At 37.8% G+C, this 25011-nt stretch overlaps 2 protein-coding genes and 1 long non-coding RNA gene across 3 annotated transcripts in view; 2 read left to right on the plus strand and 1 right to left on the minus strand.

Moving 5' to 3' along the window:
* Positions 1-3758, plus strand: part of LOC107696947 (ankyrin repeat and SAM domain-containing protein 1A) — a gene marked incomplete at its 3' end in the record, with an annotated part of 137257 nt that extends 133499 nt beyond the window's left edge. The window contains exons 26-27 of the mRNA XM_016497519.1: positions 2081-2218; positions 3633-3758. Coding sequence (XP_016353005.1) covers positions 2081-2218; positions 3633-3758 — 264 coding nt within the window. The remainder of the gene's footprint in view (positions 1-2080; positions 2219-3632) is intronic.
* A 1727-nt stretch (positions 3759-5485) lies between these two features.
* LOC107697037 (uncharacterized) lies at positions 5486-11561 on the plus strand. Its single transcript, XR_001635153.1, has 2 exons — positions 5486-5648; positions 9847-11561. It is a non-coding gene; the product is annotated as an uncharacterized LOC107697037 (long non-coding RNA).
* An 848-nt stretch (positions 11562-12409) lies between these two features.
* The window catches only part of LOC107697038 (PDZ domain-containing protein 4-like), a 44555-nt gene continuing 31953 nt past the window's right edge, over positions 12410-25011 (minus strand). The window contains exons 5-7 of the mRNA XM_016497669.1: positions 18838-18900; positions 18148-18249; positions 12410-14764 (exon numbers count right to left, since the gene is read on the minus strand). Coding sequence (XP_016353155.1) covers positions 12911-14764; positions 18148-18249; positions 18838-18900 — 2019 coding nt within the window. The 3' untranslated portion in view covers positions 12410-12910. The remainder of the gene's footprint in view (positions 14765-18147; positions 18250-18837; positions 18901-25011) is intronic.

A 25011-nucleotide genomic window follows, 5' to 3' on the forward strand; every position in this document is an offset into this window, starting at 1 on the left:
ACCCCTAATCCTAACCCCTCCCCCACACCTACTCCTAAACCTACCAATACTAGGGGATGCATAATCTGGCAGGGTGCAAATTTCGGCACTCCACCAGTGCCAAGTTTAAGAGCAGCGGATGATGTGGTAAATTTAACAACAACAGAAACACTAAGAGCAGCAAAATTATAGATTACTTTCACTAAAACACAGCAGAAAACAACAATGCTGCAAATATAGTTATTTTTCGTACTATATTTATCTATCTATAACCTATGACTCTGACTGTTCAAACCAGATGTGACAAGACGTTTCTGATCTACATTTAGTTATTTGAAAACTACATGGTTTGTGTGTTGGAGCAGGGTTGGAACTAAACTCTGCAGGGCTGCAGCCCTCCAGGAACTGAGTTTGACACCCCTGATCTAATCCATCCATCTCTCTCGCAATCTATCCTATCCCCTTAACCATTCCAATGCTATCCCATGCCATCCCTCCATCCCATCCTTTCAATCCATCCACCCAATGCCATGCCATGCAATTTCATTCCATCCACTCAATCCATTTTATCTGTCCATTCCATCATGATCCATCCCTTTGCCTAATCCTAACCCCACCCCTAATCCTAACCCCTCCCCCACACCTACTCCTAAACCTACCAATACTAGGGGATGCATAATCTGGCAGGGTGCAAATTTCGGCACTCCACCAGTGCCAAGTTTAAGAGCAGCGGATGATGTGGTAAATTTAACAACAACAGAAACACTAAGAGCAGCAAAATTATAGATTACTTTCACTAAAACACAGCAGAAAACAACAATGCTGCAAATATAGTTATTTTTCATACTATCTATTTATCTATCTATAACCTATGACTCTGACTGTTCAAACCAGATGTGACAAGACGTTTCTGATCTACATTTAGCATTAAGGAGTGACCCTCGACCCCAGGGAGTTAAGCTATAGGCTAAGAACTTTTTTTTTTTAATCATGTAATTATAATTGGGAAAATTGTTGTTAGATGGCTAACATAGAACTTAAACTTTGAAACTGCTAGTTATTTTCTGCTCAAGATGAGATTGTTTTGATTATTTTAGCTACAGTCAAACCAAAATGTATTCAGACACTGTCAACATTTCTCACGTTATCACAGTTTATTTGCTATAGTTTAGAAAATGGTAATAAAATATAACAAGAACTCTGAGTTAAACTGTGTCAGAACAAATTAATCTTGATAATGTTAGATTACTTTGATAGAAAGGTATGTAATGGATTACAATCAACGAACTAGTGTCCTGCACCCACTAGTAAAAAAATATCAAAAATTATATCCGGTATCTGAATAATTTTTGGCTTGACTGTACATTGTTTTAGGTAGATTGGACTCTTATAATAGAATTTGATTACAGAAAAACTGTTTTGAACATGGTAATGGATTAAAACATGTGTCAGAACAAATTAATCTTGATAATGTTAGATTACTTTGATAGAAAGGTATGTAATGGATTACAATCAACCAAAAATTATTCAACTGTTAAATTTAAGTACACAATTAGTTAATACCAATTTAGGTCAACTAATTACCAAGTAATGCTTACTTTTGTTCAGTCTGTGGTGTAAAAAGGTTGCATTAGCAATTAAAAAAAAAAAAAACACTTAAAGTCCCCATGAAATCAAAATTAAAGTTTTTTTGGGTGTTAGGATTACAGAAAAACTGTTTTGAACATGGTAATGGATTAAAACATTAGTAACAGGCTGGATGTACATTAACCTTACATCTTAAAACCTCTTTTTTTTTTGCTTTTTTACAAAGCATCATAGATCATATATTTTGTCTATAGCCTATAAAACAGCTTCGTAGATAGGAAGATTTCAATCCATAAGGATTCTGAATGGGATTTTTTTAGCGAGCCATTAAATGACTTGAGACTCGACTCAGACTCGTGACCAAAGACTTCTTGACTCGGACTCCAAGTTAAAGACTTGTGAACATCTCTGGTTTGAACTCTTCCTGTGAGAACTATAGTAGTAGTAGTAAGGTGTTTCTGTTTAAGAAGTTATTGGATCTGTTTGCTAATGTCATCTTGTGTTGTGTGTGCAGAACATCATTGCAGAACATGAGATCAGGAACATCTCATGTGCAGCTCAGGACCCAGAGGACCTCTGCACGTTTGCTTACATCACTAAAGATCTGCAGAGCAGCCATCATTACTGCCACGTGTTCAGCACCGTAGATGTGGTGAGACAAACACCACCATCATTGCACTGCATAAGAGATGAGCTCTTTCTCCATCAGTGGTTCTCAGCTGCTTTGCTTCAGTTCTATATGCTGATTTACAGTATTGCGAAAAAACGTCAAACTGCAAATGGCTATTTTGCAGATGTAAATTGGATTGAAAACCACCAAATTTGCATTTCACATTATGTCTGTCTGTGATATTCATAACAGACCTGTTTAATGGCCCACCAGGTGAGGACTACTGCTCTGAAATTCTCATATTTCTGGGCATTGAGAGTCTCTTTCTCTCTTTCTGTGGAGTGCAGAGCACCGTGGGCCGATTGCCAGGTCTCTGATAGTATCACACAGAGTTTTATAGGAGAGGTTGTGAGCAGCAGCCCATTAAAATTACATTGATCATACAGCTGCCTGAATGATACAGATACAGACACACACACACACACACACACTAGACCAATCATTGCCTCGAATACTTACAGCCAGACTCTAGTAGAGCTGCAACTAGCAGTTCATTTGATAATTCAAAACTCAAGCGATTATTAGAACTGATAATTGACTGATCAGGTGACAATCGCAACAATTAATAAATAGCTTTTTCTTTGAGTTAAGAGGTTGTATTAGACAGTGAAACAATCTTTTGAAAATACATCGAAATTACTTTTTAATATAAAAAGTTCAGTTCAGTTTTGATCAAAATTGACATTAAAGACATGCATAATATATGCATGCATCTTGACTGCACTGAGAAATCTTGATTCCAGAGTTTGTTTATTTGCACAGCCTGAATAATTCATTGCATTTAAAAGCATAAAAATGGGCCAGGGATTACTTTTAGATGCTCTAAAATGTGAGTTTTGCTCCCTTGTAGCAAAGTTTGACAAATGATGTTAATTGTATACCACGTTAGAAATGCAAGTCTGTATCTTCAAAAACTTGTGGGAAAAAAAAAGGAAACACAGTCTGAAGTTACAAGCCCTGATTATTTTGTGGAGGATCTGAGAGTTTATGTTCAGTAATGTGGTGTTTGTTTTTGACCTAGAAGAGAAAAGAACAACAAATCAAAACACCAAAATGATTTGTCATAGCCTTCATTACACATTACAGTATCTACAGCTGTCCTGGCGTCCCTTTACAGAGACTCAGTGATGTGTAATTCTATAAAAAGCTGCTCTCCGTTACACTATATGACATAGCTAAGCTTGTTATTACATACTTTATGAGTTTAAATGCCTCTTAAGTGCAGAATAATGTTGGAGGCCTGTACAAATGTATTGATGTATGTTTCTGTTGATGAGGCTATTAAAGAAACTTCTGAAGATGGATTGAGGTTATTTGAATACTTTGATCATTTCTTAATAGTGGTTTAAGCACCTCATCATGATGGTTAATTACCGTGTCTCCACCTCCCCGACAGAACCTGACCTATGAGATCATTCTGACGCTGGGACAGGCGTTTGAAGTGGCCTATCAGCTGGCACTGCAGGCCCAGAGGACCAGACAGCAGCAGAGCGCAGCGGGAGCGGCGGAAATCAAGACACAGACACACACACACAGACACAGACACACACGCACACACACAGACTCACACACACACACACACAGACTCACACACACATTCACATAGTATAGTCACATCAGATGGTTACCAGAAACAAATGACAGTTTAAAAAAAAAAAAAAAAAAAAGAGGTGGCCTTCCAAGAAGAATTTTTTTGACACTGTGTTTGAAGTTTTAAACAGTTTAAAATAACTTTTATATTGTAATATATATTTAAAATGTAATATATTGCTGTGATATAAAGCTGAATTTTCAGCATCATTACTCCGGTCTTCAGTGTCACATAATCCTTCAGAAATCATTCTAATATGAATTGATATTTGCTGATCAAGAAACATTTCTGATTATTATCAATGTAGAAACTGCTTCATAGTTTTTGTGGAAAAATTAAAATATTTGTAGTTGTAGGTAGTTCAAAAGAACAGCATTCATTTGAAATAGAAATGTTTTGTAATGTCTTTTTCCACTTTTAATCAAATGAATGTATCCTTGCTAGTTGAAAATATTATTAATTAAAGTATTAATTAAGGGTTCCTGCACAGTATGGAATTTTGAAATGGAAAATGTATAGGAACCCTGATTTTAAATGTCAGTGGTTAGCCACAATATGCTGTCAATACGCTACATGGACATACACTTATGTTCACAGGAAAACGAATTCTACTAATTTGTTCTGTGTTCACAAGTTAGCTTTTTCTGCCAAATTGATGATGACTAATCCTCATTGATCCTCACAAAATTCATCTGTGTCTGAATTTGTAGTCCAGTCAATGCTCTGTTTAGATGTTCTGTTGGTTTCATCCTCTCAATTCAGCTTATTCTTGTTCTCATTCTTGACACTTTCCATCGCTCTATTTCCGGTTTTCCTTTTCCCAGCTTTATTCACCTTGTCACTTCAGTAGCTCAAATAGCTCCCATGGTTCCTCTCTTTCTATGACTTAGTGCCAGATCCATATCTATCTTTTTGACCAGTACAGTGGAGCTCCCTGCTGGTTCTTTGAAGCATCACACATTGAAATGTGGCTACAATATATACAGTATATGAATGTTCAAAAGTTTGGAGCCAGTAAGATTTTTTTTGAAAGAAATAACCAACAAGCAAGGAGACGTTAATTTGGTCAAAAGTGAAAATAATCGTTACAAAACATTTCAGTTTCAAATATTTGCAGTTCTTTTCTATTCATTAAAGAATTGTGAAAAATGTTTTCAGCTGTTCACAAAAATATATTAAGCAGCAACTGTTTTCAACATCGGTAATAATGAGAAATGCTTCTAGAACAGCAAATCAGAATGATTTCTGATGGATCATGTGACACTGAAGACTGGAGAAATTCAGCTTTACATCACAGCAATAAATTACATTTTACAATATATCCAAATAGAAAACAGTTCATTTTATTTGTAATAATATTTCACAATATTACTGCTTTTACTGTATTTTTTTATCAAATAAACACAGCCTTATTGAGCATAAGACTGAAAAAAATCGTACCAATCCCAAACTTTTGAACCGTAATGTATAGCAGTTTTGAATATTCCGGGTTATACAGACTTGTCAGTTCACACAAAATGATTTTTGTCTAATCCAAACGTTTTTAACCATTAATATGTCTTTAAAAGCTTCAGGTCTCATTTAAAAGCTGAAACCCGACCCAAAGCTCTCATAATCGTATCTCTCGTGAGAGGCACTAGACTAAAGCTTTACATCCATCAGCTATATGATCGGCTGCCGTGGTTATTAATATCTCACAGAGTATTTACGCGTCTCCTCCCTCCTGTTTTAGGTGGAAGCCATGGATGTTGACGCTCACGCTCAGAGCAGTGCCACCTGGATCCTGGACTCCAAAGATCCCAAGCGCACCGTCAGCACCAAGTACGAGACCACCATATTCTGACCGGACGCTCCTCTCCTCCACGCCCCGCCCCCTCGCACCTTTTCCTTTCGCTCTGTGCCTTCACTCTCTAGATAGACTCTGACCTCCCCTCGCCGACCTGACCGAACTCCTTCCCCCTCGCTCTCCTCCACACAGAAGCCTCCTCTCCTCCACGCCCCGCCCCCTCGCACCTTTTCCTTTCGCTCTGTGCCTTCACTCGCTAGATAGACTCTGACCTCCCCTCGCCGACGTGACCGAACTCCTTCCCCCTCGCTCTCCTCAACACAGAAGCCTCCTCTCCATTCACCTCTTTCTTCTCCGTCTGTCTCGCACAGCTCTGGCTGTCCAGCAACCCTTTCCCGAGGCTGAAACAAACCTCCACTCTTACTCGACAAACACATTCGATTCTCTGCCCTTTAAGTTGGTACAGGTATGCCGCCCAGTTTAGGAAGCCCCTCTCACCTGTAGTCGTATCATAACGGGCCTGAAACCAAAGTAAAGCTCTGCCGAGGACCAGAACATCTCGTCATTTAACCTTCCTGTTTCAAACGTGAAGAAACTAACATTTCCTTCTCATTCTGCTCAAAGGACTCTCCCTCCATCATCCACACTGACGGTTCTTCTCTTAACTAGTTTTTCTTTCTTTTGCCCTTCTGTGGTGCTCGTCTCCGCCAGGCGTCGACCGCAGTGAGACACTGATGAAGACTTCATCTTCCTCCTCCTCTTCAGTCTGAGCTGAAACAACTGGACTCCACTAAACATGTAGCGTCAGATCGAAACTGTCCACACCGCCGAGGATTACGATAAAAGGCACTTTCCATGAATAGAGTACGGTACATTTTGGCGTCCTGTAATTTTTACACAATAAAGGCACAGATTGCATATTTAGAACTGAAACTTTTGATGAATCGTTGTGTAGCGTAAAAATAACATGGCATGGAAAGAGGACTTGGCTTTCTGACTGTGACCAACAATTGAAAGACTACAGCATAATTAACCTAATTAATTAACCTAAAACATAAATTACCAAATTAATAATTAATTGACTTTAATTATATATTTAAGTATAACATACTAAAAAACATACTGTGTCCCACAATTTGAGTGCGATCTGATTTATTTTTTTATTTTTTGTTATGAATTTTTCATAAAATTGTAACATAATTTAGGCATTTTTCTACAGCATGATGGGGGAAAAGTTAATAAATAATTCCATTTTCAATTCATTACACACATTAGTATTGACTGTTTTTGTCAACTTCAACTATTTGACCCAAAGTTATTGTAAGGAGGAAAAAAAAAATATGCGGCAAATACATTTCTTTAACTTATGGTAAATTTATCAATAGCTAAAATAGCTAACAACTGCGGCTGAATCAGTATTTTATTTTATTATTTTTAATAGAATTTTTTATTTTATTATCACTTTATTTTATTATTTTTTTTATTTTATTTACCATTTTTATATCATGTTGTTTTTTTTAATATTTTAGTGTTTTTGTTTACATTTTTAGTGAATGTAATTATAATGAATGTTTATTGAATCTCTATTTATTTTGTTTTATTTTTGTGTTTTTGTTGTTTTGTATTTGGTTTATTTCTTTAAAACACACAAATAAATAAATAAGGTTTTTAAACCGCATTTGAACATGAATTCGTATAAAAGTAATATTTGTATAATCTTAATTAAGTACAACTGCACAGTACTTAGTATTTGGTTGATGGACAAAGCTTTCTGAAGGTTAAGCACCACATTTCACTTTGCTATGAAGAAAACAAATGACTTCACAGGTTTTAAGCCCCATTTTGTACCCTTTTTTGTGGAAAGTGCCAGCAGACTGTCAGATGGCAAGCTTTGTTTGCATTTGTTGGGCTTCTTTTAGCTTGCATACTGGCATCTAAACCTTTTATTATGGGCTGTGAGGACTAGATGGATGTTTATAAGTCCTGTTATGTTACTATGCACATCTAATAGATGATATATATTCTGTCCTTCCCTCACAACCAGATGAGACATTAGACAGCTGGCACAAGCTTGCTAGAGTGCATTAGAAGTTAATTGGATTGGAATCGAAAGTACCTCACTGTAAATTTAATTTGCTGCCAGTTTATGGATTTGCGTTTAGCACTGTGATATTATGTGTTGTCTTAAGTCTGAGCTGGCAAACTAGGCTGGGCCTAAATGTCTGAACCAAATCACAAAGAGGTGTCTGAACAGACCGCCTGCTCAAAATGTGTCTGATGTCAAGGAGTCAAAGTAAAAAGTAATATTGTCTGCTTATTTTAGGCTTTATCAGGTGACACGTGCCCAGTAAGCAGACTATCATCAGTGTTGTAGTGAACGTGAGTTTGTACAAGTCTGTATGCCATATCACTCTTGAGTTTTGGAAAATCTGTTTGGATTTTATTTTCTTCTCGTAGGGATTTAAAGGTGGAATTATATGCATATGTTCTTCATAAGCCTTAAAAATCCTCATGTGATCTTGTGAATTATGAGTGCTTAAGCATTTATTGAAAAACTCACAGCACAGCATATATCATAATGGTATGGAAGCCATTTCGGCCACTTAAGAAAAAAAGCGTGCTTTGGTAATAGTTTTGGTAAAAGAATGCTTTGTACAGTCATAAATATGATGTATATAATTTATTTTTATGTCATAATTATGACTTTATGAGATAAATCATAAACATGATATAAAAAGGTGAAATTGTGTCAATTATGATGTGGAAGTTGGCGTAAATCAAATCTGATATAAAAAATTGAGAGTATGAGATAAAAATTCATAATTATGACGTATAAGTGACATGAATTGAAACTGACGAGTCAGAGTTGAGATAAAAATTAATAATGACTTTGTTCACTTCTTAATGTTATAATTATGCCTGTTTTTCTCAATTTCTACCTTTTATCTCATTGACTTTTTATCTCATAATTGGACTTTTTATCTTATATTTATGATTTAGTATCTCATAACTTCACATTCATTTTCTGTCATAATTATGATTTACCAAAGCATGGTTTTAATTTATTTATTTATTTTCTGTGGTGGAAATGGTCTTCCATATAAAACGACACACTAGCAGCCATTTTTATTTGTTACATCCCATTACAGTAAGGACTATTATAAAAAGATAACACCGTTCAGTGTCAAAGGTCAAATATGGATAAAGCTAGTGACCTATAATCAGCATCTCATGCAGACGAACATCACTTTAATGCCTACCACTGTCTCCATCCTGAAAGTTTTTCTCATTTTCCCATAACAATCATCTTTTTCTGTTGTTGTGCAATATTCAGTTCTTTCCTCAAAATCCTATTCCCTTGCACCCCGAAGGCTAGTTGTTTGCAAGCCCAAAAAAACTATGTGGGATCATCCTTTTGTAGCAGATCACATAATTAGTCATAAGTACTTCACAGCGGACAGTCAATAGTCTATAGTCAGTCTGCTGTCCCTGTTGAAAAAACCAGCATATGCTGGTTAGGTATGTTTTGATGCTGGTTTAAGCTGGTCCTTTGCTGGTTTATGCTGGTCCTTTGCTGGTTTAAATGGTCCTTTGCTGGTTTAAGCTGGTCCTTTGCTGGTTTATGCTGGTTTATGCTGGTCATGTGCTGGCAAAGGACCAGCATAAACCAGCAAAAGGACCAGCTTAAACCAGCATCCCAGCGTCAAAACATACCTAACCAGCATATGCTGGTTTTTTCAACAGGGGTATGTCTGTTTATCTCAAAATAAAGCCTGATGTGGGCAAAACAGAGTGACATTAATGCATAGATATGAGCTATTGTCTGAAGATCAGGGTCTGTATCCATCATATGCTGATTTTCTTTGTGAAAGTAAATAGTGTTGATTCACAGACTGTAAATTGTAGCAAAAATCTGGGCTAAATTCATGCAGTGTTTTCAATTCGTAAGGGTCTAATCGGTTAGCATGCTAACCACAAGCTAACTGAATATAACTATATATTTAGTTATATCACATATAACCAATTAGCCATGGAGTCTTTGGGGTCCAAAGGGGAGATGATTTTAGGGAAAAATGATTGGCACAACAGCGTCTTTCTTCTCTTCACCTTCATTTTAAACTTTCGTCATATCCATTGTAAATGGTATCCCACAGTCATTCGTTTGATTTGTTTTAATCCGTGTGTGTGTGTGTGTGTGTGTGTGTGTGTGTGTGTGTGTGTGTCTCCCTGTAGCTGACCGCTGTGTCGGATGCCAAACAGAAAGGAAAGTTGGGATGCCAATGACAGCATGACTGTGGATGAAACATCACGTGTATTGTGTGTGTTTATATATAGATCTATGTAAGTGTCAGAAGTCTCCTCACACCTGCAGTGAACTTCACCTTGAACACACAAACACATGAGCCAAAGACAAACAAAAAGCGTCCCGTCCAGTTTAACACACTTAACAAAACCCCTCTCCCTCTGAAAAACATCTGGCTTTTATCAGATTTCTGACTGACGCATTCAAGGACTAACACTGGAAGCAGTCACTGTATTCTCCCGCAAAAACAAGAGCCAGTGTTGACGTTGCCTTTGCTTTGATTTCTTTGAGTTTTGTTTTATTTTTATTGTGAAGCGACAGTCTACACACCCGTTTTGTCTGTGATTTTGTCGTCTAAACTGATGGTCTTTCATCTCACAAAGCGTAGATGCTTTTATTTTGTCTGATATCTTCGAAAATAAATCCAGCAAGTTAGAAACACTGATTCCAGTTCAGCAAAACACTGATTAGAGAGAACAGTCTTGTCTTTTGATGTCCAATTAAGATCAATCCATCCGTAAGTTTGATTCTTACTGTCAGTATTTTAAGTCAGGTGACCAACAGGCTTTAGTACAAATGTTTGTCAAGCTAAACAATTTGGGCAAGACCATTCAAACATAAGAATTGTGAACTACGGTGCGAGTTTCAATAGGAACGGTTTGGCCTTTGAAGGTCACAGACAGAAACTCGGTGCCAGATTAGTGAGAGATACTCGGTGTTGTGATGTCTTATGGTACACTATATTGATAAGTTAATACGTTTATGATGGCATGAGAATGGTACAGTCCAGATCCTGGTACTTGTAGTGACTCTTACACGTATACTGTGATTTCTTATACAAAATAATGGCGTTAATGTGACACTACAAACAACAGCGAGTTGCTTTTATGTGTAGAGTTTTGTGTCTTTCCTTTAATGATTAAGTTGCAGAAAGCAGGGTATGTCTAAAAAATAAAAACGAAACGGATGAAAAGGTTTAAAAATTGAAATTTGCATAGTCATCTGTCATGGACGAACCTGTGCTTATGTTTTGTGTAGATAATGATACATAAATATGAGGTGTAGATGGGAAATATTCCTGTATTCATTTAGCCCTAGTTTACAAGGATTTTAAGTATGGTACTTTTTATTTAGATTTTTTTTCTTCTTCGTTTTTAACATGGTACGTTAAAAATGGTTACAGTGCTAAATACAAGCAGATGCTAATGCTAGCACCTGTAACAGCTGCAGTGTTTGCACAACTAATAACAACGTTAGCAAATACAACAGTGACAGTTCGGATCATGTTCTTGGCTAAATGATTAAAATATAAACAATATCGAATTGTAAAGTAATCCTGGGTGGTCTGTCTTTTGATACTTGAATGATTCTGCTTTTATAGATCTCTCTCTCTATATATGTATATGTATGTACTGTATGTATTTTTTTTTCTTTAACTTTTTGGTCATGTTTTTGTCATATCTAGAGAGGAACGTCTTTTTAAAGCTCAACATATCATGATGTAAGTGAGCATGAGACAGACAATGGAATCTCTGAGAGACTTTGCCACAGAATCAAAGAACGATTGTAAATAATCTTGGGCTTCCAGTCTTTTTTATGATTATTATTTTTCATAATTGTACATCCAATAAATGAAGAGATGGTATCCAGTGACCTGTCTTTTTTTTTTTCATTTAATCCAAAACTTTAAGTGGTAAAAGAAGAATATTACATATAAATGCATATTTTTATTTGATTTACAAAACGTCTTCAGCTCATTTGGTTTAGTGTAAACATGAATGTGCTAAAGCCATTGTGTTTTGATTTACATTTGATTTCTTTATTGAAGTGTTTCAAGCTTTTTGCAAATAATGGGTGAAACTCGATGATGTTGAAGTTGCAAAAGTTTTATTCAAAAACATTTAGGAGCAGAAATTCCTTCATTTTAGACCTGCAAGATGTTAAATGAACATTTGGACACAATATCTTAATGTCCTGTTGACAAGTATTACAGAAGACACAGCAAAAACGTCACTCGACAGTTTCACACAACATCATTTAAACATTTCCCAGACAAGAACATGCAATTTTTTTTTTTTTACAATATCAAAGAGTCAGTCTGAAATGTAGTGTTGCAAGCTGACGACAAAATAATTTTAAGTGATAACGTCTGATTTGTTCCTTGAATGCTGACAAATGTGCCACAAAAATATACAGTCAAATTTATTTTTCTTTGGACAGTGTCAGTGTTTGACAATTGACATTACCTTTTGATGTGCCAATATTTGTGTGCTGAAAATGTCCTGCTTTTGTACATTTTGTCAATGTGCTTTTTGGTTCTTTTGTTAAATGGATTCATGTGCTTCTAAAATTGTGAACTCCATAAGTCAACAGTTAAGTAATGGCTCATTCTTTTCTTGTTCTTTTGCAAACGTTTTACATTTACCAGTAAACAAAACCACACATATTGAGCCAAAACAACAGCAGCAAATTCTCAACCAATCACCAGGTTAACTTCTGGGGCCAGTTGCATAAACACTGCCGATATGTTAATATGCTTCTTAACTTCAGTTATGAAGTTAAAAAGTTACGACTAGTCTTGAAAAAAGAGAGATGACTACTAGTCAGTTCAAGCAATAGGCCCCTAAACTTTTTTCTCTTATCATGAAATGTTCTCAGACTGAAAAGTTTTTATGAAAGAAATTAATGTTTTAATCAGGTTTGGAAATGCTCAAGACCACCACTGCATTGTAACAGTCTGAGAGTGACTCTGAAATATCAAGCATCAAAGCAATGTATAGGAACAGAAAGATGCTCCCAGAGTTCATGTTAATTACGAAAAATTTACATTCATTTGCCATTAGCCTTTCTGTCTTGTACATTTATATTCATCATCAACATTTCTGGATTAAACTGCAAGGCATCTTTGTCAGACAGTCGCAAATAATCGGTAAACTCTGTAATCCAAATATCTTTACTTTTTTCTTGTTAAAAGGTCTCATTTCACACCAATTATTAAACAGTGGTCACGGACAGCAAAGGGTTGAACACTTTCTTCCCATCTACAGAGCGGGTCCCATGTGCCAGCAGCTCCTGAATGGTGATCCAGTTGTCCAGGATGCGTCGACTGCGTTTCTTCATACTCTTTTTCTGGCTCAGCTCAAGTATGGAAGCCTGTCCTTGAGGTCCGGAGTCTTGTTCCTTCTCTTTCTCCCGCAAGAAGTCCAGTCGGCTCTGCATCATGAACTCACGGCGTCGCCGTTGCTCGCGAGCTCTCAGCAGCTGCTGCTTACGTTCCTCCTTGCTCCAATAGCGTCCCATCTTCATTTCACCGACCGCATCATCGTCCGTGGTCATCCCACTGCGCTCCTCTCGAATCTTCATGGCCCGAGCCTTTAGCAAACGATCTCTTACCGGACGTTTGGCGACATAACGCGAGCCATCGCTGCGGATCTTTACCTTCCACTCCATTCGAGGTGAAGATGGAGGCAGTGGAGGAGGTATAATCAAAGAAGTTGCAGGAGCAGCTGTGGAGTCTCTGTTTGCACAAGTTAAGGTATTGGAGTGAGAAGGAACCTCTTTATTGGCGTCCCTAACTTCTGGACTGTTGTTTGTAGACAAGTCCTTCAACTGCATGCAACTCTGGTAGCGTTGAGGCAGCGTGGTACTGCAGCGGCGACGGGACAAGTACGGACTGTTTTCTGCACTCCTTCCCCCTTTCGCGATCCCGGTAGTGAGAGTCCCATTTGCATGGGACCCCCTTCGTGCTCCATCCAAGCCCTTTCTACTACTCCCGCCATTCCGGGATAACGACCGAAGCCTTGCTGGAGTAGAGCTTTTGTTGTCCACTGTTTCTTCACTCTTTTTCTTGGCATCCGATGGTACATTTAGATTCGTATCCCTACTTGTGCTTGTTCTGTGATGGGGCGTCCGAGGTCGCATGGTTGCAGAGGCACTGGAATCTCCGGCCGCAGACAGTGAAGGGTATCGCTCACTTGCCAAAGGCGTGCTTCTGCAACTTTCCCCACCGGTATTATAAGCACTTGTGCTCTCTTTATCAGAGCGTTCCCTTTCTGGGATCTCGTTGATATCCGACAGGTCATGGTGGATCGCCTCTGCACCTCCACACCTTGCCTTTGCTCCTTTTTCTTCATCGTCCTCTTCATCAGCTGGCCAGACCTTTAGGCAGCGTTGGCGCAACTGCTGCATCTTTTGAGCCCGCAAAACATTGCGCCACTTAAACTCCAGGTGACGTATTTCCTCATCGAGAAGAGCAATTTCGTGCTGCATCAGGCTCTCGTTACAATTCATGTCTACAGGAACACCTGCTCCTGCAAAATCCCCAACTCCTCCACCATGGTTCCTTCCATCCAAAAGAAAAAGTGCATTTCTGTTCTTCTCGTAAAGGCAGCGGATCTCCAGTAGCTCTCGGTAGCGTTCATATTCCTCTTCAGTTAACCCTGGTATCATTGACCCTGGCAGATCCACCACTCCCACTGCATCTGGCCCCAGCAGTGAGTCGTTGCTGTAGTGAAATTCCCATCCATGCTGAGCAGCGCGAAACTTGCGCAAACTGCCGGGTGTATTGGTGGCATTGGTCGTGCATGCGCTGGTGGCATCGTCAGCCAGCTCGGAGGACTCCTCGCACCGTGTACTTTCATCGGTGCGACCCACCCCGCTGTCCAGCTCCTGGCTGTTATTGAGCGCAGTGTGCCATAAGTTGGGCCGAGCAGCTCGGATCCCATTGATGTCACTCAGCACAGAGCTGGTTTTCCTTCGGTGCTGAGGACTGGGTGAGTTCGAGACATTTTCCAAGTCCTCTAGATCCAGGCCCTCGGCCAACTCCAAATCCAGATCATCAGCCTCATTCTGCCAAGAATGCATGTTTGAAATATTACAAAATGGGAAGAAAAAAAAAACGGAATTAGTCAAATATTAAAATCACGCTAAGAATTGTGTGCAGACAAATGTGTATTGAAAAACAACAACATTCCGATTGGTGTAAAGCAGTGATTCACAACAATGCACATTTTGCATGACTCTTTTGTCTGACACACCCATTTCAGGTCTCAGAGCTGGGTAGATTATTTACTAATTGTAGTTAGTAAAGTAATCCATTACATTACACATTTTAGGTAATATAATCAGTCTACTTTTAGATTACTTTTGACCTAACTCATTTATCACAATGATTTAAATAGGATAATCTTGTACCATACTGACATAAAAATACAAAAAGTAAGAAAATATTCCATTCATTGTTAACAAGTGCATTAAACATTATATTACCTTAAGATTTCCTAAACTGAGGTTCATAGAACTGCAGGAGGTTCGTGAGTTTAATGAAAAGCTAATCATTCATTAAATCATAAACATGTAAAATTAAAATTAAATTGTTTTAAAATAACATAAAAAAACACTTAGTAAAAAATGAAATAATTAGTTTACCTGCATGTCATGTGACCATTAACCAACGTCAGAGAACTGTGAACGATGTGGTACTTAATTATTAAAATATTTATTTTAACATTTCGGTGGTACTTCAAGTAAATATATTAGGTGAAAGAGGCTCAGATGACCAAAAAAGTTTGGGAATCCCAACATTACATGTAAGTGTGAAATAACGTGAATTTGTCTGAAAGACAAAAGACTTCTAAAGACTTAATAATACATGGTTAATTAATCCACTGAGTAATTCAAATAAACATAATTTCATCAGTAGTTGATGTAATGTTGAAACACTTCTTAAAGCTGAATTTTAATGTAAAAATTTAACCCAATAGCTGGGTTAGTCCATATTTGACCCAAAGTTGGGTTGAAACAACCCAGCATTTTTTAGAGTGTAACTGTAGTCTCATTACGGGTATTTTAAAATGTAATGTAATGTAATCACAAGTACGTAATGATCCAGATTACATGTAATCAGTTACTACCAGCTCTGAGTCTCTACTGATGAGCTGATGACCTCAATCAGATGAGTTTGACTAATGAGACATGTAAAATGTGTGCTATTTGCTCTTATGTACGTGGCTGGGATCCACTAGTCCAGGGATGTCAGATTCAGTTCCTGGAGGGCGACTGTCCTGCGGAGTTCAGCACCAGCTCTAGTTAAACACACCTGAACCAGCTAAAAAAAAAAAAAGCTAAACTCTGCAGGACAGTCGCCATCCAGGACCGGAGTTTGACACGTGCACTAGTCTAAAGCAGCAACCACATTAAAATGTCCTTGTTTAAGCAGCAGAGGGCAGTGTTTGTCTGAGTAAGCCCATGTCTGGATACTGTAAATGATTGTAGGGTCTTTTCCCATCTGTTGTAGGAGACATCTAAACGTGAGAGGTTTCTCAAATGAGCCACCTGTGCTGGGGAATATACTGGCCCAAGGGCTCACACACCATCTGGAGCGTCCATAAAACACACAACATACACACACACTTGTGTGCTACTGACCCCAAATCCTAAAAACTGTGGAATCTGTAGAATATTCTCATCTCTGGTTTTAATCATCTTCCACTAACTGTTCTTTAAAAACAAATTCGATTTTTTACTTCATACCAAATTCATGAATACATGTACAAGTATTTTAGATATTGAATACAATTACAGATATAATTTTATTTTAGAATTGGGCCCAAATGAGTTTTATTCAGACCAATTGATTATATGAAGCCTCTTCATCGACATAACCTATAAACTTGTACATTTTAATAAAGAAAAATATCTGTCTTTGTGGGTTCCAGATCAGCATCTTTCTATACTTAATATATCAGGATTATTATATGCAAATAAGATGAATTTTTTGATATCTTGATGACTTTGTTTTCCTTGCACAGCTTTGTGTTAAATAGCATCATGCCAAATGAACTTCTTAAACATGCCTCAGACTTCAAATGTTGACTTGGTCTATTTGTATTCATGAACTGGGTCATTCCTCCGGGGTTTGCATTATGTTTTATTTAAATATTTACCAGTGGGATACGGACTGTTGCTATGGCTTCCACATGGGCTAAAGATGATAAATCTGGTTGTTAAAGCATGTTGACTGACAATGAGGTTTGGGACCAATCAATGAAGAGACTCGCACGCAGTGGGAATCACAAAGAAAGACATTGTTCATCATTTTTGTGTTAAACAAACTTGTTTGTTGATTTTGATTCTCTCTCTTTGCTCCGTTGTAGATTTGTCATCTGATTTTATTTCCCTTGTCAAAATGAGCCTGAACACTGCATGGAATACTATATATCCCACAATGCAATGCACTCAAGTTGACCTTCAATTTCAGTGTGATGGATTAAACTGTCTGCAGTAATGAATATGGCAATTTTAAGGTATTTTATACAAAATTGCGATGAAAATGGAAAATAATTTCCAATATGATAAATGGATGTCACACCTGCAATGCAATGTGGTCATGTGATAATATAGCATACTACAGTTTGTTTATTGTATAATAATGGCTACTTTTATTTATTTATTGATTTTTTTATATATATATATATAGTGTAATATACAGTGTTCAGTAAGTAGTATTCCATTCTGAACACAGCCGATGTCTTAGGCTGCCATGGAAATCTGTTGAAGGAAATTAAATGGACATGGTGACTCGCTGTTGGAGGTGGTGTATTATGGGATGTCCTAAGTGTGTTTCTCTCTCAAGCATAACCTTGAGTAGAACAAAAGACTGCCGAACCGACCCTGTGTGTCCTTGTCTCTCCTTGTTTTTTTTTTCTCTGCCATTCTCCTCTCCAGTAATTTCCTCGTCGGGGTTTCTGTCCTACTCTGACCTCTCCTGTCTGTTTTCGTTTGTAAACAGAGAACAGAATGAAGCCATGTGTCCACCTGTACACTAAAACACATTTGTCCGTTACTGCTTGAATAAGCAGACCATAATACACTTCACGTAATGTCTGAATATCAAATTTGTTGCCGTTAATGGCTTCAGTAATACTTTGTCATTCACCAAAGCGCAGTGTTTCACTACTAAATCCACAGCAAAAGAAATTATATTTCCTCGAGTTATGAGTTCACGCTTTGAATTGAATGCAGTGAGATAAAGGCTGGGTGCCTCAAACCGATTCAAAGACAATAAATTGGCAACATGTCTTTCAATTACACTCCCCCTGCTGCAAGAAAATTATGTAGGAAACTGCCAAAGCGATTAACTTAATTGAATAAAGTGATCATATCTGACTGTGCAAATATAGGCCTACAGTATTTATAATGGTTTATTCCAATAACTTCAAGGTGAGTCTCACCTCAATATCTGGTCGTGCCAGTAGCAGAGAGATGTTGGTGCTGTCCTCTCTGGTCAGGATGGCCACAGCTTCCTCTCTGTTCTGGACATCCATCCCATTTATCTGAGCACAGATACACATTAGCATTATTTCACATCACATATGTGACCCTGGAGCACAAAACCAGTCTTAAGTATCACTGGTGTATATTTGTAGCAATAGCTAACAACACATTGCATGGGTCAAAATTATCAATTTTTTTAATGCCAAAAATCATTAGGATATTAAGTAAAGATTATGTTCCATGAAGATATTTTGTAAATTTCCTATCGTAAATATATCAAAACGTAATTTTTGATTAGTAATATGCATTGCTAAGAACTTAATTTGGACAACTTTAAAGGTGATTTTCTCAATATTTTGATTTTTTTGCACCCTCAGATTCCACATTTTCAAATAGTTGTATCTCGGCCAAATATTGTCCTATCCTAACAAACCATACATCAATGGAAAGCTTAAATTTAACGTTATGGTCCCTCTTATTTTAAAGACAATGATAAACATCTTAAGGAATTTGGAAGGAGTGTTTATAAGCAGAGAATTAAAGTGCACCCCAAACATCCACTAGCTCACTATTAAAAAGAATGTTGTTCAAGCCACTAACCTTAAACTCAACTTAATTTGTGTTTTTTAAGGAAGTCGATCAGTTACCTGCAGTATTCTGTCTCCCTCACGGATTCGGCCATCTTTAGCAGCAATGCTATTAGGGTTGACCTGCAACGACAAGACAGAATATGTGTCTTTCTCGGACAAAATTTAAGGAATATTCCAGGTAAATACAACTTAAACTCAAAGCTGTTCATTACCAAATAATGAAAACTACGCAACTTTAGGTCCTCTAGCGGATGAAGCGCAAAATGACAGGTTACTTGCAGAGGAACATTGTTATGGTAGTTACGTGAGTTGTGCGTCGTCTCTGCGCTGTGCGGAATACGCGGATGAATCTGATGGTGTGTTGATGTATCTGTCATCTACTACAGTACGAACGTCAGTAACTGTGTGTCCATAGATATGTATACATATATCTATGATAATGTCACTAACGCTATGACAAAAATTATAATAAAAATAATTAATTGATAGAAAAAAAGATGGATATCCAAAAAATATATCTATTATGAGCAAGCAAGTAGCCACTGTTGGTGTGCATTTTATATCAGATAAGGGGAACGATACCAACATCCATCTCTACTCAATTTCAATTTCACTTTATTTATAAAGCACAACTAAACACAACTACCGTTGACCAATGTGCTGTACAAAGTAAGTAACCATTAACAGAATTAAAACAAAGACAAGGTCACAAATAAAACTGCAAGGCAAAGCAATGCAAATCATGAATAATACGCCAGATCAAATAAAAATGATTTTAACCTAGATTTAAAAACGGATAGTGTAGTGGTCTGATTTCTGTAGGAAGACTATTCTTGCTCGATCACCCCTAGACTTGAGTCTGGTTCTAGGAACCACTAAGAGCCTTAAATGGGCAGACCTAAGCGGTCTTGCAGGTTGGTGGTCTATCGACAGATCAGAGAGGTATGAGGGTGCTAAACCATTTAAAGACTTAAAAACCAATAAGAGCGCTTTAAAATTAATCCTGTAGCGCACAGGTAACCAATGTAAAAACTGAAGGACAGGGGTAATATGCTCACACTTTCGAGCTCCTGTCAGGACTCTGGCAGCCGCAATTTGAACCATCTGAAGGCAGTTTAAAGAAGATTGACTGATCCCCAAATAAAGAGAGTTACAAGAATCAAGCCTCGTGGTGATAAAAGCATGGATTACTCTTTCAAAATTAGTAAAAGAAAGAAAGGACTTAATTTTTACCAGTGTTCGCAACTGATAGAAGCTTGATTTCACAACTTGGTTGACTTGTCTATCAAGCTTTAAGGCACTGTCCAACACCACACCCAGATTTTTCCAGAACATCAAGATTTAGATTTGGTATACAGTGTGTATCAGAAGGGGTAAACACCACAATCTCTGTTTTACTCTCATTCAGACTTAAAAAATGTAGGGACCTCCATGCTTTAACATCCAAGAGGCAGGCGGCCACCGGGTCTAATCCATTCTTATGTTTCAAAGGAAGATATATTTGTGTGTCATCTGCATAACAATGATAACTTATACCATAATTCTCAAAGACAGATCCGAGGGGAAGCATATACAAGGAAAATAACATGGGAGCTAGAGTAGAGCCTTGAGGGACCCCACAGGTCAAAGGTACAGAAGAAGAGTGAAATTTGCCAATATTGACTGAGAAACTCCTGTTCGTAAGATAAGACAGGAACCAATTTAGGGCTGAACCTCTAATGCCCACTACCTGTTCTAAGCGGGACAGAAGAACATTGTGGTCTACAGTGTCAAAAGCAGTGCTGAAGTCTAAAAGTACCAGTGCTACAGAATCTCCAGAGTCAGTAGCTAAAAGAATGCCATTAAACACTTTTAAAAGAGCTATCTCAGTGGAGTGAAATTTTCTAAAGCCTGATTGGAACGCATAAAAATGTTTGTAATCGACCAAGAAACTTTGGAGTTGATGAAAAACGACTTTCTCTATAATTTTTGCTAAAAATGGAAGATTAGAAATGGGTCTAAAATTTTATATATCAGAGGAATCTAAATTAGGCCTCTTAAGTCTGGGTTGCACTGAGGCATGTTTTAAATGGTCAGGATTAACTCCTATCTCGAGGCATTTATTAATCAAAGTTAAAAGTGTTGGACCCATTACAATGAGCACTTGTTTAAATAACCATGAGGGAATTATATCTAAGGGTGAACCAGTTAGTTTGAGTTGATTAACAATGTCATTTAAAAAAGAAAGCAAAATAGGTGTCTGATTAAACTGACTAAAGACACCTGTATATTTTAAATGGCCTGCAGGATCGCCAGCAACCGATTTGGGGGCAGCATATGTGAATGTTAAAACCCCCAATAATTAAAAATCTATCAAAATTGGGGATGATTCCCCCCAAGAAATCTGCTAAAAAGCCTTTGTGTGGCTTTGGAGGCCTATAGACCACAGCAACAACTAACGGAGTGTCCAAGTCCAACACAAGCAACTGCAATTCAAAACTGTTATATGTAGTTCTTTGTATAGTCCGACATTGAAAACAATCTTTAAAAATTGAAACCAAATCGCCACCCATTCTCACAGAACGGGGGGAATTAAAAAATTGACAGTTGGGCGGTAAAAGCTCAGAGAAAGGAGTTTCCGTGATAAATAGAGAATCCAGGGCTCGGAAAGTGAAGAAGTCTTTAAGAATAAAAGTCTTATTTACCACAGACCTCGCGTTGACCAACGCCATCTTTATCTGCATGGAGTCTTCAAACAGCTGCGTTGCTCTACGCAGCGGGCGAAGATGATGTATAGAAACGCCGCGACGGCGGAGGCGAGGCCGTTGATCCCACAAGCTCGGTAGAATGGGTACGTTCCAGGAATAAGCCCCTGCAGATGAACGCCAGATAATGGAGCGGTTGCAATTACCTTCCCTCATAGACAGATCCAGATTAATGTTCTTGTCTCGCTGCTTGTCCGAAGCAGAAGCTTGAGCTTGACGGCTACACTGCCCCGCTTACCCCGTCTTTAACACAGCATTAATGGTATTAAAAAGGGTTCTAGGATTTTTGTCTATGAGAGTCGAAAAATAATCTGATTTGGCCACTCTCACCGCCTTCTTATTCTTAATAAGAGAATCCTTTAACATTTCATAAGAAATATGTAGTTTGTCCTTTTTCCATTTCCTCTTGGCCCTTCTACAAGCCTGTCATCAACCATGGCTCAGGAGTTAACTTGTGATGTTTAGTCCTCAGTGGAGCCACAGAATCCAAAATTGTAGTGCAGACAGAATTAAAACTGTAAAGCAGTTCATCAGGACTGAGCTCAGATGAAGCGAAAGCAGTAGAATGGGAAAACTCCTCAAACAGTGAAGAAAAAGAAGCAGAGGTAGCAGCAGTTATCCTCCGCATCAGGTGAGCCGATACATGAGGTTTTACAGCATTCAATGACAATGGCATGTTGAATATAATAGGATTGTGATCAGAAAAGCTGTGGTCGCATATCTCAATATCACCCATAGAGAACCCATGAGACATTATAAGATCGAGAGTGTGTCCATGTATATGAGTAGGTCCTTTAACAAGCTGCACTAAATCAAAGGCTTCTGTTAGGCTGATAAAGTCTTTTGCAAGTAGGGTTGGGAATCGAAAATCGATTCCGATTCCAGAATCGGATACTTGTTGTCAAATTAAAATTTCGATTCCGCCTATCGATTCCTATGTGCTTTTTTTTTTCTTCATCTGTGAGGACCGGAGAATAAAAGTCTTATTTACCACAGACCTCGCGTTGACCAACGCCATCTTTATCTGCATGGAGTCTTCAAACAGCTGCATTGCTCTACGCAGCGGGCGAAGATGATGTATAGAAACGCCGCGACGGCGGAGGCGAGGCCGTTGATCCCACAAGCTCGGTAGAATGGGTACGTTCCAGGAATAAGCCCCTGCAGATGAACGCCAGATAATGGAGCGGTTGCAATTACCTTCCCTCATAGACAGATCCAGATTAATGTTCTTGTCTCGCTGCTTGTCCGAAGCAGAAGCTTGAGCTTGACGGCTACACTGCCCCGCTTACCCCGTCTTTTCCAGCGCTTTTTCACAGGAAAATGATATGGTGAATGGTGTAAACAAGCCGGCAGGGATGCTAGGAAGGGAGGAGGCAAGTGCCGTGGTCCTTTCTGAAGTTGATTAAGTAGCACTTCAGAGGAGATTCGAAGATTTAAGAGCATTGCCGGTCGTATACTAAAATAGGCGATACGACTTGCGATAAAAGAAGCCAAAAACACATAGACATAAACAAACTAAAATATGCAGACGGCAGGCCACACACAACGGCGCCTTCTTGATTCCCGTTTTACCAGTCGGTAAACCGTTTTCAAGTTGTGTTATTACTGTGTTATTAATGTGTATGTATGTATGCATCATCATGTATGCATCATATAGGCCTATGTTTGCAGTATGTCTGTACTTTCTTCTGCACTGGAAGCTCCCTTACGAAAATTAACTATGGTTTACTACAAATTAAACCAAAAAACCATGGTTGCTATAGTTAAACCACAAATTAATCATGGTTTTGCTACACTAACCATAGTTTAACCATGGTATTTTCTAGTAAAACTGTGGTTACACAAATGGTAACAATGATTCGTCTGTTTCCTCAACCTTTGACGTGTGCTATCAATGTTGTGATCACTTGGTTCATCCGTGCAGCATACGATCACACCAGTGTGATTTGAACATTTAAATTTGCGTTCGCACTGCCATTGACCTAAAGAGAGCAGCTGTCTGTCATGAATGATACAGCTTCACAGTCTTGACAGCCACACAGTATCATTATTTCTGTGTTACAAACATTCAAATCAATTAATCATGGTTTTGCTACACTAACCATAGTTTAACCATGGTATTTTCTAGTAAAACTGTGGTTACACAAATGGTAATCAATACACCCAGACAGCGTTATTACAGGCTCTTCCACTTTCCTTATTACTTGGAAACTCTTCGGTAGGGTAATATTCTTGTGATGTGATTACTAGATGGTTGCCTTGTGGACGATCCATTATCAGTGAGTAGGATATTATCATTCGTTGTAGCCTCAAGCACCTTCCATCTTAATTTTTCTTTATTTATGGACATGACGTAAACATTATGTGTACAGAAAGGAAATAAGGTAAAAACATAGACTAAATTCGGCAATCTCCTCCCACTAATACAGTATACAGTAAAAAATACAGTAAATATGTGAATGTAATAATCTTTTCAAATACAAAAGTTTGTAGCGTATTGAAGCTCTATATAATTTAGACTTCTCCCTCAGGTATGCTGTGGGGGGCCAGTGCTTCCAAACAGTCAAAAGTATATATTTGTAACATTTTTTTTTTTTTACATTTATTCTGTTGCATATTAAATATCCATGTAAATTTTCAATGTAAATGCATTGTACTGTACATAGTTTTCCCTTTTTTCACAGATAGGATTAATTTAAATTTTGTTGTGATCATTGACAGCATCTGTGACGTTTAATATTTCTACACTACATGCTGTAAATGGGTGATTTCTGCAATATAAACACTAAAAGCAACCTGCAAGTTCTACAGTTTAAGCGTCAATAAACAAAATGTACAAAAATAATGACAGCCATTAAGCCATGTGTCAGACTGGTCAGAATGCTCAAACAGCAATGCTGAGGCACTTCTCTGGAGACTTAACCTACAAATGGCTTACATAGAGTTGTCTCTCCATGTTAAAATCGAATTAAAAAAAAAAAAAAAAACACTTTAACTTTTACGTTACATCCGAAATTGATAATATACAGTTGTTAGCCCATGTATTAAATAACATGCTGTGGTAATTGTCATGCTCTAGTAGAATTATCTTGTGTTTACACTGACTCTTGAGAGATAAAATACGATTAAAATAGAAAGTAATTTGACACTTCAAATGAAGATTTATCGATCACATTGTTACACCAGTAGGTGGCGAAAAAGGGCTGTATTGGTCTTTGAATCATACAAGAGATTCGTTCAAGAACACTGATTCATCCAGTAATGAAACAAGTACATCTTGAGTGAGTCATTTAATCATTAATTAATAAATTACATGTAATTTTGTTTAGTTGTCTAATGTTTTTTCTTCAGAATCATGAGAGAACCACAACTTCCACTGGGGGAAAAAAACAAAAACAAAACTCAATTTATCCAGAATCATGCAGTTCTATTTTGCACACAAACAGCTCTTAAAGAGTCCAGTTTTTATGTAGCCTGTTGATTTTTG

The sequence above is a fragment of the Sinocyclocheilus anshuiensis genome, unplaced genomic scaffold (assembly GCF_001515605.1).
Source record: "Sinocyclocheilus anshuiensis isolate Anshui unplaced genomic scaffold, SAMN03320099.WGS_v1.1 scaffold130, whole genome shotgun sequence".
NCBI lineage: Eukaryota > Metazoa > Chordata > Actinopteri > Cypriniformes > Cyprinidae > Sinocyclocheilus > Sinocyclocheilus anshuiensis.